General features: G+C 30.8%; 1 protein-coding gene across 3 annotated transcripts in view; it reads left to right on the top strand.

The window, feature by feature from the left end:
* Positions 1-14656, top strand: part of Hel89B (histone acetyltransferase 1) — a 779777-nt gene that overhangs the window by 145377 nt on the left and 619744 nt on the right. For all 3 annotated transcript variants that reach the window (XM_089593764.1, XM_089593765.1, XM_089593766.1), the window contains one exon: positions 13902-14451. In XM_089593764.1, coding sequence (XP_089449890.1) covers positions 13902-14451 — 550 coding nt within the window. The remainder of the gene's footprint in view (positions 1-13901; positions 14452-14656) is intronic.

Raw genomic sequence — 14656 nt, forward strand, 5'->3', positions numbered from 1 at the left:
TAAATGATGCCAGATTGCCTCTTCGGAGACATCCTCATAGCGAATCAATTACGGGTTTCAGTATATGTACTGCTTACAATATTAAACTTAATGATTTTTGTACATTTAACTTTTGTTCTGTTGGAATATAGCATGGTGAGTATGAAACGGTAAAAGGAGAACAGGTCGGCTTACAATGCTTCGATATTCACTACATACAGTCGCACTGTTGTGCAAAGTTTAATGGTCGTTGTATAATACAAATACTTGATTAGCCAGGCTTCCTCCTTAGGCTAATAAAACTCTTTTTTTTCGATCTTGAACGTTTACTAAACCTTTAATTTCACCGATAGATGCGTATCATCCATCTCATTTTCGCATAAAATAAAACCACTTAATGCTACGTATGAGAAATGTAAGGTTAGACGCGTGGCTAAGGTTTTCGTCTGAGGTATTGCCGCATGATCCTTCTGACGTAATGAAAAAGCACTAAAGATTTATTTATAAACTTTTTTGAGCTAAAAACTTTTAAATACTTGAATTAAAGTATCACTGGCTTCCTTAATTCATTACACACTTTGGTTAGAATTAGCCCGAATTTACTGTGCAACAGTTGCTTGTCTGGCTCTGTTTTATCATCCACAAAATCTGAAAAATATTTGTGATGGGAATTTTAATTTTAACACCTGTAAGTAAGAAAAAACGTAGTATTTATAATTTACTGTACATAATTGTACTAAATGGCTGAAACATGCGATCTAAATAAACTTCCGCTATTTGATAATCATGACACTCTCCTATGGAAATAAGTAAATGGACTAGAGTAAAGAGTGGCAAGTGCAAAAGTGCCTATTAAATACCACGAGAATGCTTCAAAAAAATAAATAAGAATAGAAAAAAACAATGTAGTGATCATCAGTGAGTAGTTTAATACAAGAAATGTGCAATAAAATGTGTTATTGTAGTAGAAATTAAATCTTAGTGGAAAATGAAAGAAAACCTTGGAAGGCAAAAATAACGAAAAAAATAAGTAAAAACTAGATGCAACTCACAATCAATAAAAAAAGCCCGCATACATAACGGTATTAAAGTGGAAGAAGTCGCTGATTCCTTGAAAATAATGAATAAAATGATAAGTTAGACAAGAAGTAAATAACAAAATATTTAAGTAAGTGCATTATTTTATTACCATAATTGGAGTGTAATAACAAGCAAACTTTAAAAGAAAAAAAATAGCATAGGAACAAAAATACACTAGGTATAGACATTATTGTAGTGGAATATTTTCATGCTTTGAGCTAAATACACTCATCTACGTATGAAGATATTGTACAGTGGTATTCTTGGTTTGTAAATATCAATGTTTGAATATTACTATAATGAAATACGTATGGAAAGCTAGCAAATGATTGTAATAATAGTTGCAATAAAATTATCGGTAAAACCCTTGAAACAATGCATAAATATTACATCAACTATTTGCAGCAATAAAAAGTATAAGAGTAATAGTAAAGTGCATACCAAATACACAATCATAAATGTCACTGGAAATCTCTTTGGATTTGCCTTTCCCAAGTGGTGTCGATTTTTTTAGCTCTTCCACTCCCAAAATTATTTTCAGGACTTTTCTTGTTAATTCTGCACAGTCATTAGATTGTGTCATAATTTAGTCAGGTTCTCTTTCCAGAACGTAGATATCGTGCTTAATATGAAGTTTAATCCATAATTTAAAAGTATAAGTAAGCATATTTTGTTTGATGTAGTTATTTTTTATTGTGAATTTTGGAAATAATCAAATTAAAGTTTAATTATCATCGAAAACAAATCTTTGTTTCTGAGTTGCCCTGGAAAATTAATCAAGATGTAAATGACTACTTTTTTCATGATGTAGAATAGTTCAATATAATTTTTGTGAAATTTTCTTGCAACTACTTTAAGTAGCTCTGTAGGTAATCTTGGGTTCTTGATGTGTATCATCTGCGATAAAAAAACAGATCAAACACTCTGAACCCGTAAATTTTTGGTTCATGATACATTGTCGACGAATTTAATATTTCTAGATAATATTTTCAATAAGTTTGAAAAACACCTCATAAAAGTATATAAGACGATGCGTTGTTAACAAAGATATTTTAATAATAGAACATGGTTTTAGAGAGTCGACCACATGTTACTATTTCAATATGAAAGATTCTCGTATCTTTTGTGAAATAATACGATAAAATACAAAAAATTTGAATTTTCTTTCGAAATAATAAGTTTGCAAAAAAAGCATTCTCAAAAAATGTCATTTAGACCATATTTATAATTTATTTAGACCAGCCATGAAACATACTTTGAGCTCATCTTGTAATGCAGACGTAGCTACAAGTTTTGGAAATTTTATTCAATGAAAATAAAAAATAATTTATCAAATTTTTTAATGCCACTGTCAGAGTATAACAAGCACCCAACTAAAGCAACCATACCTTCACTGTGTTATACAGATTGTTGTGTGCAGTTATCTAAATCAGCACTATTAATTGTTACGAAAAAATTGTACTTATAATCACAATATATATACTTAATGAATTTTTTTACATGTAAAATAGCAAAAACCGTATTATTCGTGTACAAGAATTAATCAACAAAAAATTTTTTGTGTTTTAAATGACGTTTCGGCCGTTTGGACAATGTCCCGGCCCTCAACTGGTACAAAAATCTATGAGTAAAAAAAAATTCTTTACACTATAAATTTTGGTAAATACAATAAACGCAAATTAAGTAAAGTGTATAACATACCTCTGACTTTTACGAAAGGGATGTAAAATCGTAATGTTATCAGAGTTTCAACTTAAGCTGCTTCTTACACAAATGACATAGTATACGCACGTAATACAATCATATAAGAATCGCAAGCAGTTCCTCGTGAGATGCATATGAACAGTTTATGTTTTCCTCAAATCATGTACATCAAGTAAGTCTCCTTTCTTAATTGACTTAACGAGAAACTTATAAAAAATTTTTAATTTTTCTGTATCTTGTTGTCTATTGATATTGTTATTGATATAATGTATATTCAACATTTCGGAAAAAAGCTGCTTTTCGTAATTTTGTTCTGTGTCTAAAATTCTCATTTTATCAAAATTGAAGTTATGTCTAAATTCAATGCTATGTTGTGATAGTACAGATGTATCCTTTTTTTTCTCTATGTCTCTTTTATGTTCTGCCATTCTTAATTTTGAAGAACTCGCGATGTTTGACTGACATAACAGCAGTTGCAATCCGCACATGGTATGTGGTAAATGACATTATTTTTATCGAGTGGCTCGGTTAAATTTTTTCTAAGTGAAAAGATTGAATTTAATTGATTGTTTAAGCAATATACAAGGCCAATGTGAAGCTTCTTACAAAAATATTTATATAAGACCGTGCAAGTGGGGAATATACGGTAATAATAAGATTATTTTACAATTATTATTATTATTTCTATTGTGATTGTCAATCATATTCAAGGTTCTTAAGGTATTTGTTGTTTTGTTTAAAAATTTATTAATAAATTTTTGAGGATAGTTGTTAGCTAGTAAAAATTTATTGATTAATTTTAAATTATCGTGATCAAATTGAGTGTCTGCTAATTTAATGGAAAAGACTTTTAATGTGTAAATGATACCTATTTTATGTTGTATTGGATGGTGGATAAGAGACATCTAGTATCGGCCTGAGTGCGTGAGTTTTTGGTACTAATTAGTTAGCACTGTGTTATTTTGTTGAATAATAATTTTTAAATTTAAGAAACTAACGCTGTTGATATAACATGTCTCAACAGTGAATTATAATTCCGGACAATAGCTATTAAAAATGTTTTTAGTACAGTTGATATATTGAATAGGCACAAATATGAGGATATCATCCACATACCGTACATACAGGGGAACATCGAAACATAACTTCTCGAAGCATGAAATTTCAAGCAAACGCATTACGAGATCACATAGCACTGGACTACAGAGACTGCCCATTGAAAAACTTGTTTATGAAATTTATTGTTGAAATGGAAAAAAGTTGAATTCAAAATGAAAGGTACGCCTGTGCAAAATTCATTGAGAAAAACATTGATTTTACCATTCAAGAATTTCCAAAAATGTCGACGCCCCGGGCGAAGACTATTCCCTAATTGGCCCTGGACGAAAGCTATGCCCTTTCGACGTCCCGGGCGAAGACTATGCCCTTTTTTCTAGTCCGGACGAAAACTATGCCCTTTTTTGGTCCCCGACGAAGACTATGCCCGTTTTTTTCGAGCCCGGGCGAAGACTATGCACTTTTCCCAAACCCGGACGAAAACTATGCCCTTTTTTTGGTCCCGGACAAAAACTATGCCCTTTTTTTGGTCCCGGACAAAGACTATACCCTTTTTTTCGAGTTCGGACGGAAACTAAGTTAAAAAACACCCCAATGTTAATTACTAACCTCTCTTGTGTTTTACTTTTCCTAAAACAAAAAATACTCTCCTGATTTATGCTTTTGGTGGGTGGGTAACAGCTACTAGTACGCTGGAAGAAGCTCACGAATACGAAGCCTTTGAAAACGATTAAACATTTTAAGATTTCGCGATACTTTTACATCGAGATTCACATGCACGTGAATCTACAGACGTCTTTGTAAAAAAACAACACGTAATCATTATTCTTAGCAGGTCTAACGGCTTCAGTATTTGGAGTTTTGGTAAGTGTTTGAAAAAAGGAGTTTTTGAGCTTTTTTTAAACGATTCCGTGAATTGTACATAACAATAACTGTAATTAATTTAAACTTGCTAATTTATTCTTGTGTTAAAAAATACTTTGTAATCTAAATATTTATGTCTTGTAAACATTAATTGATAAAAAAAAGTTCACTTTTTTCTCAATTTTCTTACGAATATTATATTTTATTATATCACGAATTATACAAATTTTATTAATTTTTTAACTTCAAGTTACAATAATCATATTAGTTACTTGTTATAATCAACAAAAATGTAGAAAATAAATTAAATTTGAAAATAAAACATAAAAGAGTCTTTCATATTCATTAATTGCAAATTACCATGCTTATAAAACGATTCCTGAGTTTGTATTATTATTTATAATTATTTATGTAAATGTAAACAACAACCACTATATAAGTATATTTGACTAAATATCTAATTACAAAAACAAATGTACGGTGAGCTTAAATGAATTGTACTTTATCCCGGCTCCAGAAAAAGTCAATATCTTCGTCCAGACTCGGAAAAAATGTAATAGTCTTCACATGGACTCGAAAAAAGGGCATAGTTTTCGTCCGAGCGCGAGAAAAGGGCATAGTCTTTGTTCGAACTCCAGAAAAGGGCATAGTCTTCGTCCGGGACTCCAAAAGGGCATAGTTTTCGTCCGAGCGCGAGAAAAGGGCATAGTCTTCGTCCGAACTCTGGAAAAGTGTATAGTCTTCGTCCGGGATCCTAAAAGGGCATAGTTTTCGTCTGGAACTGACAAAAGGGCATAGTTTTCGTCCAGACTCCAGAAAAGGGCATAGTCTTCGTCCAGGCTTCGAAGCAGGGCATAGTCTTCGCCCGGGGCGTCGATGTCTTGTTGTTGTTATAATTGAGGTTTTACTAGTATAAGTAAACAAACTAACAACATCTAGACTAATAAGAGTATAACTAGGTGAAATAATAATATCTTTTAACTTATTCTTCATCTCATAATTTTTTACGTGTGATTTTGTCAGTGGAATATTTTTAATCAAAAAATCAGAAAGAAATTTAGAAAAACTATTTGTAGGTTAATCCAGTGTCAAAACAGTGATACAGATAGGAAAGCCTTTTTTGTGTATTTTTATCAGTCCGTAACATTTAAATAAGTTGTTTTATGAACATCTTTATCAAACTTATTAAATGCATCAAAAATACCGTATTGATCCCACTTGCATACAAAAATTTTTGTATCTCTAATTAATTGCTTTAAAGGATTATTTTCTAGCTGTAAATAATATTCATCACCACTTAATAATTCTTCTACCTTATTAGTGTAAGTTTCTTTGCCAATGACAACAGTGATATTACCTTTGCTTTAGTAATTAAAACGTGTTCATTATTTTTAAGGAAGACTCGTGTTCGCTTTAAATTCTCTTGGAGAATTCCGTCATTTAAAGTAAGACGAGAAGATACATTACGTCTATTGTTACCAATAATGTTCAGTAGTTCTCTTCTAACTGTCTCAAATCCTCCAGAATATTGTAATTAATGTTACTAAAGAGGGTAACATATTTAAGTTTGTTAGTACATTGTGTAATATGTCTCGGACAAACGTCATAAGTCCTACATTTAATAAAAAATTTGCACTTTAATTCACTACTTTTTCAATTTTTTATTAAATGCAGGACTTATAAATGTATAACACGAAATACAAGTAAAATCATCATTTTTGATTCAGACCGGTGTAGATAACATGCTTTTACGTTAAAAAATGTAATTAATTTTATCAAACAATTTCGAACATAAAAAATATGTAGTTTTAAATCTCCAATTAAAAAAAAATGAGTAATGAGTTACCCAAAACTGATTGTACCTGTAACGGTTTTTTTTGTTTGTTAGGGTTACTTGTAAATGAATTAAGCAAGCCATTTGGCTTTTTTATGTTAGAGAATTCATTCAAAAATGCACCAGATGCACATCTGTGTTTGCAGCTTTCGTATAGAAAGATTCTTTCAACTGACGTAAAAAAAGCAAATGTGTTTGTTTGGCAAGCCAATGTAATGTTTCAGGCGATTGTCTGTACAATATTTAATAATAGAATTAATTTAAATTCACAACCACTAATTTACAATTCAATGAATGAATGAAGCGATTTGTGTCAACTGTCATAGAGCAATATTAATATTAAAACTGTTTACTTGATTTGGATACCCAATTACTGTAGACTTATAACTAAAACTAATTATTTTGAGGTTATACGCTTGATAAGTTGAAAAAAATACTTTTTCTACTTTAAGCGTATTTTTTAAACTTCGAACGCTTACTGCACTCATTGTAGGAAAAATAAAGTTTGTATTTGTTGCTCATCCAACGATAGCAAACACAACGAGTCTCTTGGACCCTTCTTTGCAGGTCTCTCGAGTCTGGTACTTGCCCCAGAGATACGTGCTACCAAGTACGGAAACGCCTAATAGTGCACAGAGATTCCCTATTCAGCTGTAGCTTTCTTCATTCATTCTAACTTTAACAGAAATTTGATCGTTTAACTGTGTGTTCTTAAAAACTAATTTGAAAAGCTACTTTGTATTAAATTATTTGTGATTATGACTTAACAAATAAAAAAAATAAAATAAAACAGTTTGTTCTTAAGACGTATAGATTTTCTATTTTGAAGCACAGTTCTGTATAAAAAATTTCATTTTCTTTCTTTGGTTTTTTTGAGTATTATTTAGCTAAAATTAGACGGGAATGCTCAAATAAAGACAAACATGAATAAAAGTAAAAGTTATCATTTAAATATATAATATTGCTTGAATCTTATCTCTAATACGTAACAAAATATCAAATATCTGAATCCCATCAAGTAATGCTATTACAAAAATTTCTACACAGTATTATTTTGAATCTCAGTACCCCAAGTATAGAGTTAAATACACCATTACAAGGAAATTGTGTAATAGATTGTTTTTTAATAAATGGTTAGCTACTTGTCGAAACTTCGTACATGTTTACAAGTGAATTGTATCTTGCCTGAAGTAAAAATCCTTTTACTCACATTCAAATGAAACATTCACTCCTACTTAAGTGGAAAATTCGAAATAAATTTATTTTGGTTAGCAAGTGACTTTTTCCAAATGGAAAATAACAATACATAAAAAACAAAGTGTTCAGATTTATTTTCCATTGAATCTGTAAATGCTGCTTACTTACTGCTGTGAAAATTTAAAGATTTACAGAACAAGTTGTGCCAGTTGTAATAGAGAAGATGCAGTCGTAAATTATTTTAGTATAAACAGTCTGTAGTGTACCAATCTGTTTAGTTCTAACAATTAAAGTTATCTAATCCATTATATCATCACTGTAGCAATCCTCTATGTAAGATGAACGGCGCTCAAAGTATACTTACGTACAGGAATTAGTTCGCTATACTTCGTGCTGAATCACCAAATACGCGTCTTTGTTTGACTCGATGTATTCCGTTTTGTTCTTGGACTGAATATACTCTCTGTAGAACGGAAGACTCTCATTTATATAATTTTTCAATTAAAATGGTCCCCTAATACGCACAGACAAGACGTAAAAAATATAGCTGTGGGATTGTTCTTCAACGACTGACAATTAACACTGGTTTAAACATCAGCTAAAACCTTACAGAACTATAATAGTATTTTAAAACTCAAATTTACCAAGAACACTTGAAGTTTCAAGAGTTGAAGGGACTGCTAATGAGAAGACCAGATTATTTATGTCAATGACTGATTCAACTGAATCACTTAGTACTTCTTGTTAACAACTATTTAATAATCTTGGATTGAAATCATTCAGTAAAATATAATAAAACAACTAACGTAATTTTAAACGCTAGACAAGACCCATAGTCTTATTAAATCATCATCAAGATGAATTTTAACGAAATCTTACACACATATTTTATAAAGGACAAAACAACCACGTAAGTCATCGAGGCAAAAAATGGAAATGTGAATCGCAAACCTATTGGATAGGAGGTAATGATTGGAATTACACAGAAGTCAAGTGAGTAGAGCATAGTAGCCAGCGCGCACTCCCATAATGAAATAAAATATTGTCCGCTCTATCACCTTTAAGCTGCTCAGCCATTATTTTTTTTCTCAGTGTATAAAGTTTTCGGTGCTTTCAATTCTTTTTGTGTTACTTTTATTTTAAAACAATGTATTATTTATTATTTATCACTTGTATTTATTTAATATGATACAATTACATACACGAATAAAAGTGTTATACATTTCATAAATAATTTTAATGAATTAAAATAATTTAATGGTAACTACTTCATGATTTCTTATTCATTATTAATTACTATTTAACACATGTAAACATTAATTTTATATTTAATTAACATGTAGAAAGTTCATCTATTTGTCTTTTCGGCAATGTTAAAAATCAGATGAAAAGAATTGTTTTTTAAATAGCATAAATTATTTATACTTTGTATGTTAAGGGTTGTGGGGTTTGAGTAATTTTTTCTATACAAATGCAGACGATCTACATATATATATATATATGTATACTTTTACAGTTAATGTTGTTGCATAACTAAGTATAATTTAAATTTATAAATGCATCAGTATCATATTAAACAAGTACACATCGAAAATTTAAATTATATACATAGTTTATCATTAATATTAACAAAACAAGTGAAACGCATCAAGAACTTTGTACTTGCAAATAAATTAAAGTTAAATAAACACAAGTTGATTACTAATTTCACTTAAAGTTGTGAGAATAAATGAGTTAGTCACTATTTGTAGTATAAAATCCAACTATAGTTGTCTTCCGTATGGTGTGGGAGAATACAGAAAATAAGTATTATGAAATAAATACTTAAATATGTTAATTGAGTTGATCAAAAACTTTACAAGTCGGAATAAAAAAAATGTCATCAGCATTACTTTTACTACATATATACATATACACTTGTTTGTAAACATTTTATTTCATTTTAGAATTAATTACATTAGTAACTACAATAGATGTGCGGGTAATTATCAAAATTCGTGGTAGTTAGTAAGGTTTCAGTTATGTCCCACAAAAATGGTGTGGGTGCGGCTAGAGAAAGCGTAGTGGGGAGTCAACAAAAATATTGTGCGAGGCTGTGAGGTGTATCCAAGGGGGTTTCTAGAGGATTAAAGGGGCTGGGACAAAAAGTAAACCAAGTTGAAAAAAAACAAAATGACAGAAGCTTACCTTATTCCGTGGGGGAGCACGAGGGATGCGGTGTGGGACCAACTCTGGCCTTTAGGGAGTTGTGAGGGCTTTGTGTAGAATGCAACGCACAAAAAACTACGTTAAATATAAAATATATAATTATGTACTAGTAGTGCATTGCTTCCTCTTGCGCCTCTCGTGCTCACCCCACTTCTTAAATTTAGTTGAATACTTAGTTTTTCAGTATGTTCTTAAAAGTTTAAAAAAATTACTTTTAGTACAGAAACTTTATTGTAAGTTGCGCATGGTTCAAGTTGAAGACAGAAGTGCTAACTTTATAGAAACATTTGATGCATTGTTTGAATATTCTATAAGCTTATTCGTTGTTTTGATTAAGTATAAAAAAATAATGTCATGTTCTTGTACATATTCTGTAAAGCAGTTAATAAACCTCTCGACTGTTGAAGAAAAAAAAACTAGCGTGTTATAGTACTACGTTAATTGTCGTGTAGACATGTGTTAAAAAATAATACAGAGAAAATAATTATCTTATTCAATTAGAAGTTTATAGCCTAAAGTTAAGCAGAGGAAAGTGGCTGAAGAGGGTTAGATCAAATTTATAACTTAATAGAAATAACATGAAAATTAAAACAATTTAACCTTGTACAAAGAGTGGCTACTGTGCTGCTAAGAAGGGCTAATAGAAGATGCTAATAAATTATGAGAGTGGGTTGAAAGATTGATATGAAATTTTACCGGGGCTGAAGGGGATTTCTGAAAGAGTGTAAGAAAGTTTGTCTCGCGAAAACTGAAAAATTTTACCTTTCTTAGAGGGGGGTTGAGGGGGTTCCTTATGATTTTGTAGGGTGGCTGATAGGAGATTGAGATGGAGTTTTTCAAAATTGTACAAGAGGTGAAAAGGGGTCAAACAAAAATTTAACCTAATAAAATATTACGTTAAACTGATAGAATTTTATTCATATTTATAGACTCCTTTCAATTGCTCCTCTGTCATCAAATAATATTAAGATTTAAACTTGGTAATGTGGAGCATGACTATTTATTGATTAGAAGAAAAAAAGAAAAAACGTTATGTTTATGATATAATTATATTCTTAAGAACATGACTGTTATTGGAACTAAGTAGACTTTGGCAATATATGGACGGAATTATAGGTACCGTAGGTGTCCATGATGCGTGTTATCTTAGCACCTACATGGTATAATGTTATTTTATTTATACATTTTTATGTATAGAAATTTATTGAATGTTTTACTTTTATCTAACTCACGCTAAGTTTTACTTTGTTATAAATGTAAATTTTTCATACTGAAGAAACTGTCAGCAAGATAGCGAAATATTGATTGATGTAAATAGATTATTAATAATTATTCATGCTCCACATTACTAATTTTAAGTCTTAATATTATTCATAGAATTTTATTTTATTAGAAGGGGGATTGAGAAGGAAAAGAAAGTTCTGACAACGGCTCATTCAATTTGTAAGGGGGGCTCAGGAAGGATTGAGAGGGGAACAGAGGAAGGGCAAACAGAGTGTGTACCTGATAAAAATACTAGGATTGAGAGAGGGATAGAGGAAGGGCAAACAGAGTCTTTACCTGATAAAAATACTGTGAAATCTGATTGAGTTTTACCTTATTTAGAAGGAAGACAAGTATAGCCGAGGGGGGTGGAGTGGGGTGTGTGTGGAATGACTTTCATAAATCACTGTATAATATAGGAAGAGATGCAGAGTAATATAAATTTCATAATAATATACATTTTAACTTCGTTATCCGAGTTTAAATTATTCTCACAATTTTAAATGGTATGTATGAACAAAATATTTTCAGAAAAGTTAGTTCTTATATTTGTACCATAAAGTTTTAAAAAAAAGGTTGGTCTTATGCTTATAAAATTGTTAAATTAAATCCAAATGATAAATTTTACACTGCTCATGATACAGACAAACATATTTCAGCAGAAATGTTGCAAAACACAGAAATATAAAAATTAATTATTAAATACATGCTACATGGTCCTCATAACTAATGTAGCCAATGTCTTATCAGTAATTAAATTGAATGCACAACGAAAATTCCCTAAAATGTTTACTTAATATATAGAACAAAGAATAATAATAAAAAAATTTTAGTTGACAATTCTGTGCTAGTATTATCCAATTAATTGTGATTGAAAAAGTAGTAGAAGTTAGTAGAGAAGAATTGTTTGAATCATTAAATACAGTTAATGCTTCAAATTATAATACCTTTAAAGACGCTGCTGTTAGCTTGGGCTCGGTTGAACACGATTCTCAAATTTATAAAATTTTTGAAGAAGTTTGCAACGTTATGCTTCCACACTAGTTAAAGAAGTTTTTTGCTTAGTATTTTATACTTTTCTTAGATTTTACTAATAACGTAAAATAAATGCCCATGTCCAGCGTGTAAGGATATAGATACTCAAGCGGCTGTAATTTTCCACAAATACTAGGACATTGATTTTTTTATTATAATTCGTGTCTAGTGATTAATAGTAATTTGTGATTGACTTGATAGGAACAGACCGGTAGAGTTCATACACATCTTCTAAAAGTATTTAAAGGAGTTTAATAGAGAAATATTTTTGTCACATTTAGTTGTATATGGACTTGTCCACTGAAAGCGGGCCACCGTGCGCGTGCGGGACTTTTTTCGCCCAAACAAGCTGTGTTCAGTTCGCTCATAATGGCTGGGAAATAGCTGAAAAAATGATTACAAAATAAAAATTGACAGATTTTGATCTGTTTTTTTCCAATAGTGCTGTTTGTTTTTTCTCAAAACTTTCTTTTCGTGAAAAAAATGAGTCAGAAGTTTATGATGTTTCTCTGAAATTCGCCATGGTTTCAAAACATTAACTCCACAAACTTTTAGAGAGGGAGAGCCAAAAATGCGTGAATTACAACCAAATAAAGCCGCTGGCATGAGCAAGTCGCACGGCAGCGAGGTTTGCAGTTGTCACCTGTGCTACACTGCCACGCGGCGACACACTGTTACTAACCTGTTTGTTGTGTATTGCTGCCATGCTGCCAGGCAACTTTCTTATGCCGTCGTCTTCATTTGCTTTTAATTTACGTATTTTTTTCCCTCCCATTCTAAAAATTTGTGGAGTTGATGTTTTAACACTGCTCTTTCGATTTCTGCAAATTTTATTTTTTTAAACCATGGTGAATTTTTAAGAAACTTCCTGAAATTCTGACTCGTTTTTCTCCACAACAAAAAGGTTTTAAGAAAAAACAAATCTGACTATCGGAAACATCAGATCAAAGTCTGTCGATTTGTAAATTTTTAATTATTTTTTTAGCTATCTCCCAACCATTAAGGCGAGTTAAAGACAGCGTGTTCAGGTGAAAAAAGTCCTACGCGCGCAAGGTGGCCCGATCTCAGTGAACAAGCCCATATATGTACCATGCTACTTGACGTGTATACTTTGAAGAAGCTAATAATAATGTAGAACATATAATTTTACTATATGATTTGCTTTCTAGCGATACTGAATCTTACTTGTAGAATATCGGAATCGCACTACTTGATGTGGCCCCTGTGAGCATTGTATACTGTGTTATAAGAAATAAACAATTTGTTAGGTTTTCGATTACACGAATACTTAACAATCTTCTGCCTTTCTTAAATTAAATATAAATGTAACTTTTACTGTTGTTTGTAGGTGTCTAAATATTTTTTTTATTTTAGGGACATTAACAAAGTGATACATGAATTAAAAATAACAGTATAATTTTTTCGATTAATTAGTGATGATAACAGTCTTAGTGCACTATGAATATGACCCCTCACTTATAAGCCATGTATGTAACAAAGCATAGGTTTATTGTTAAGTAGGTAAAAATTATAATTTAGTTGTTGAAATAATAACCATAAAAAATGGATAGAAAATGGAAAATGGAATTATGTGTATAAAATTATGATTTTTTACATCGTATTTTTACAAATCATAAATGTGAATCAAAATTATAACTATTGATTTTTTTCATTTATTTAGGGAACAGTTATTTATTTGTCTCAACGAGTATATTTACTATGATGAAATAGCAAGTTGTCTTAATCGGCTGCTTCACGAATGTCACGATTATATTGCAATCTTAAAACAACAAAAAATTTTATTTCATTCAGAAATTAATACAGATACAGTAATGAACCTTGATCAAATAGTTCAATTAGCTTCCACGCCAGTTTCAAGTTTGCAAACAGTGGATTTTGATGGCTCTGGTAATGCATCTACAAACACTACTGCAGTTGAATCTAAACTTTTGGAAAATTTGGAAGAACGACGACATTCTTTAGAGGTGGAAGCTTTAAATAAGGCATCTCAACAACAAACCTTACACATTACAGTAACTGCAGCTTTAGCAGGTGCAGCTACCATGTTACATTGCTTACCCAAGCCACCTCAAACTTTAAATCCACTTATCAAGCCCTTAATGGAATCCATTAAAAGAGAAAAGGATGGTGAATTACAGAAACTTTCTGCAAAACATCTTGCACACTTGGTTTATTTATGTGTTACTAGAAATCCGTGTCCTAATTCAAAGGTATGTATAACCGCTTATCGAGTATTCTTATTGTTACGCTTTGAAAGCATATTATTTATTTAAAAAAGGCATCTCATGTAAGATATTTTTCATTAAAACATTAAATTTTCTCCTTAACGATGAGTCTTACATGTTTCTAAATTATAATGTAAAAATGTAAATGATTCATCTTTTTCCCAAAGTATCTTAATAACGTTAAAAGTAT

This window comes from Copidosoma floridanum, unplaced genomic scaffold (assembly GCF_036245765.1).
Source record: "Copidosoma floridanum isolate Cflo_tuat_1 unplaced genomic scaffold, Cflo_Japanese_pri ptg000020l, whole genome shotgun sequence".
Lineage (NCBI taxonomy): Eukaryota > Metazoa > Arthropoda > Insecta > Hymenoptera > Encyrtidae > Copidosoma > Copidosoma floridanum.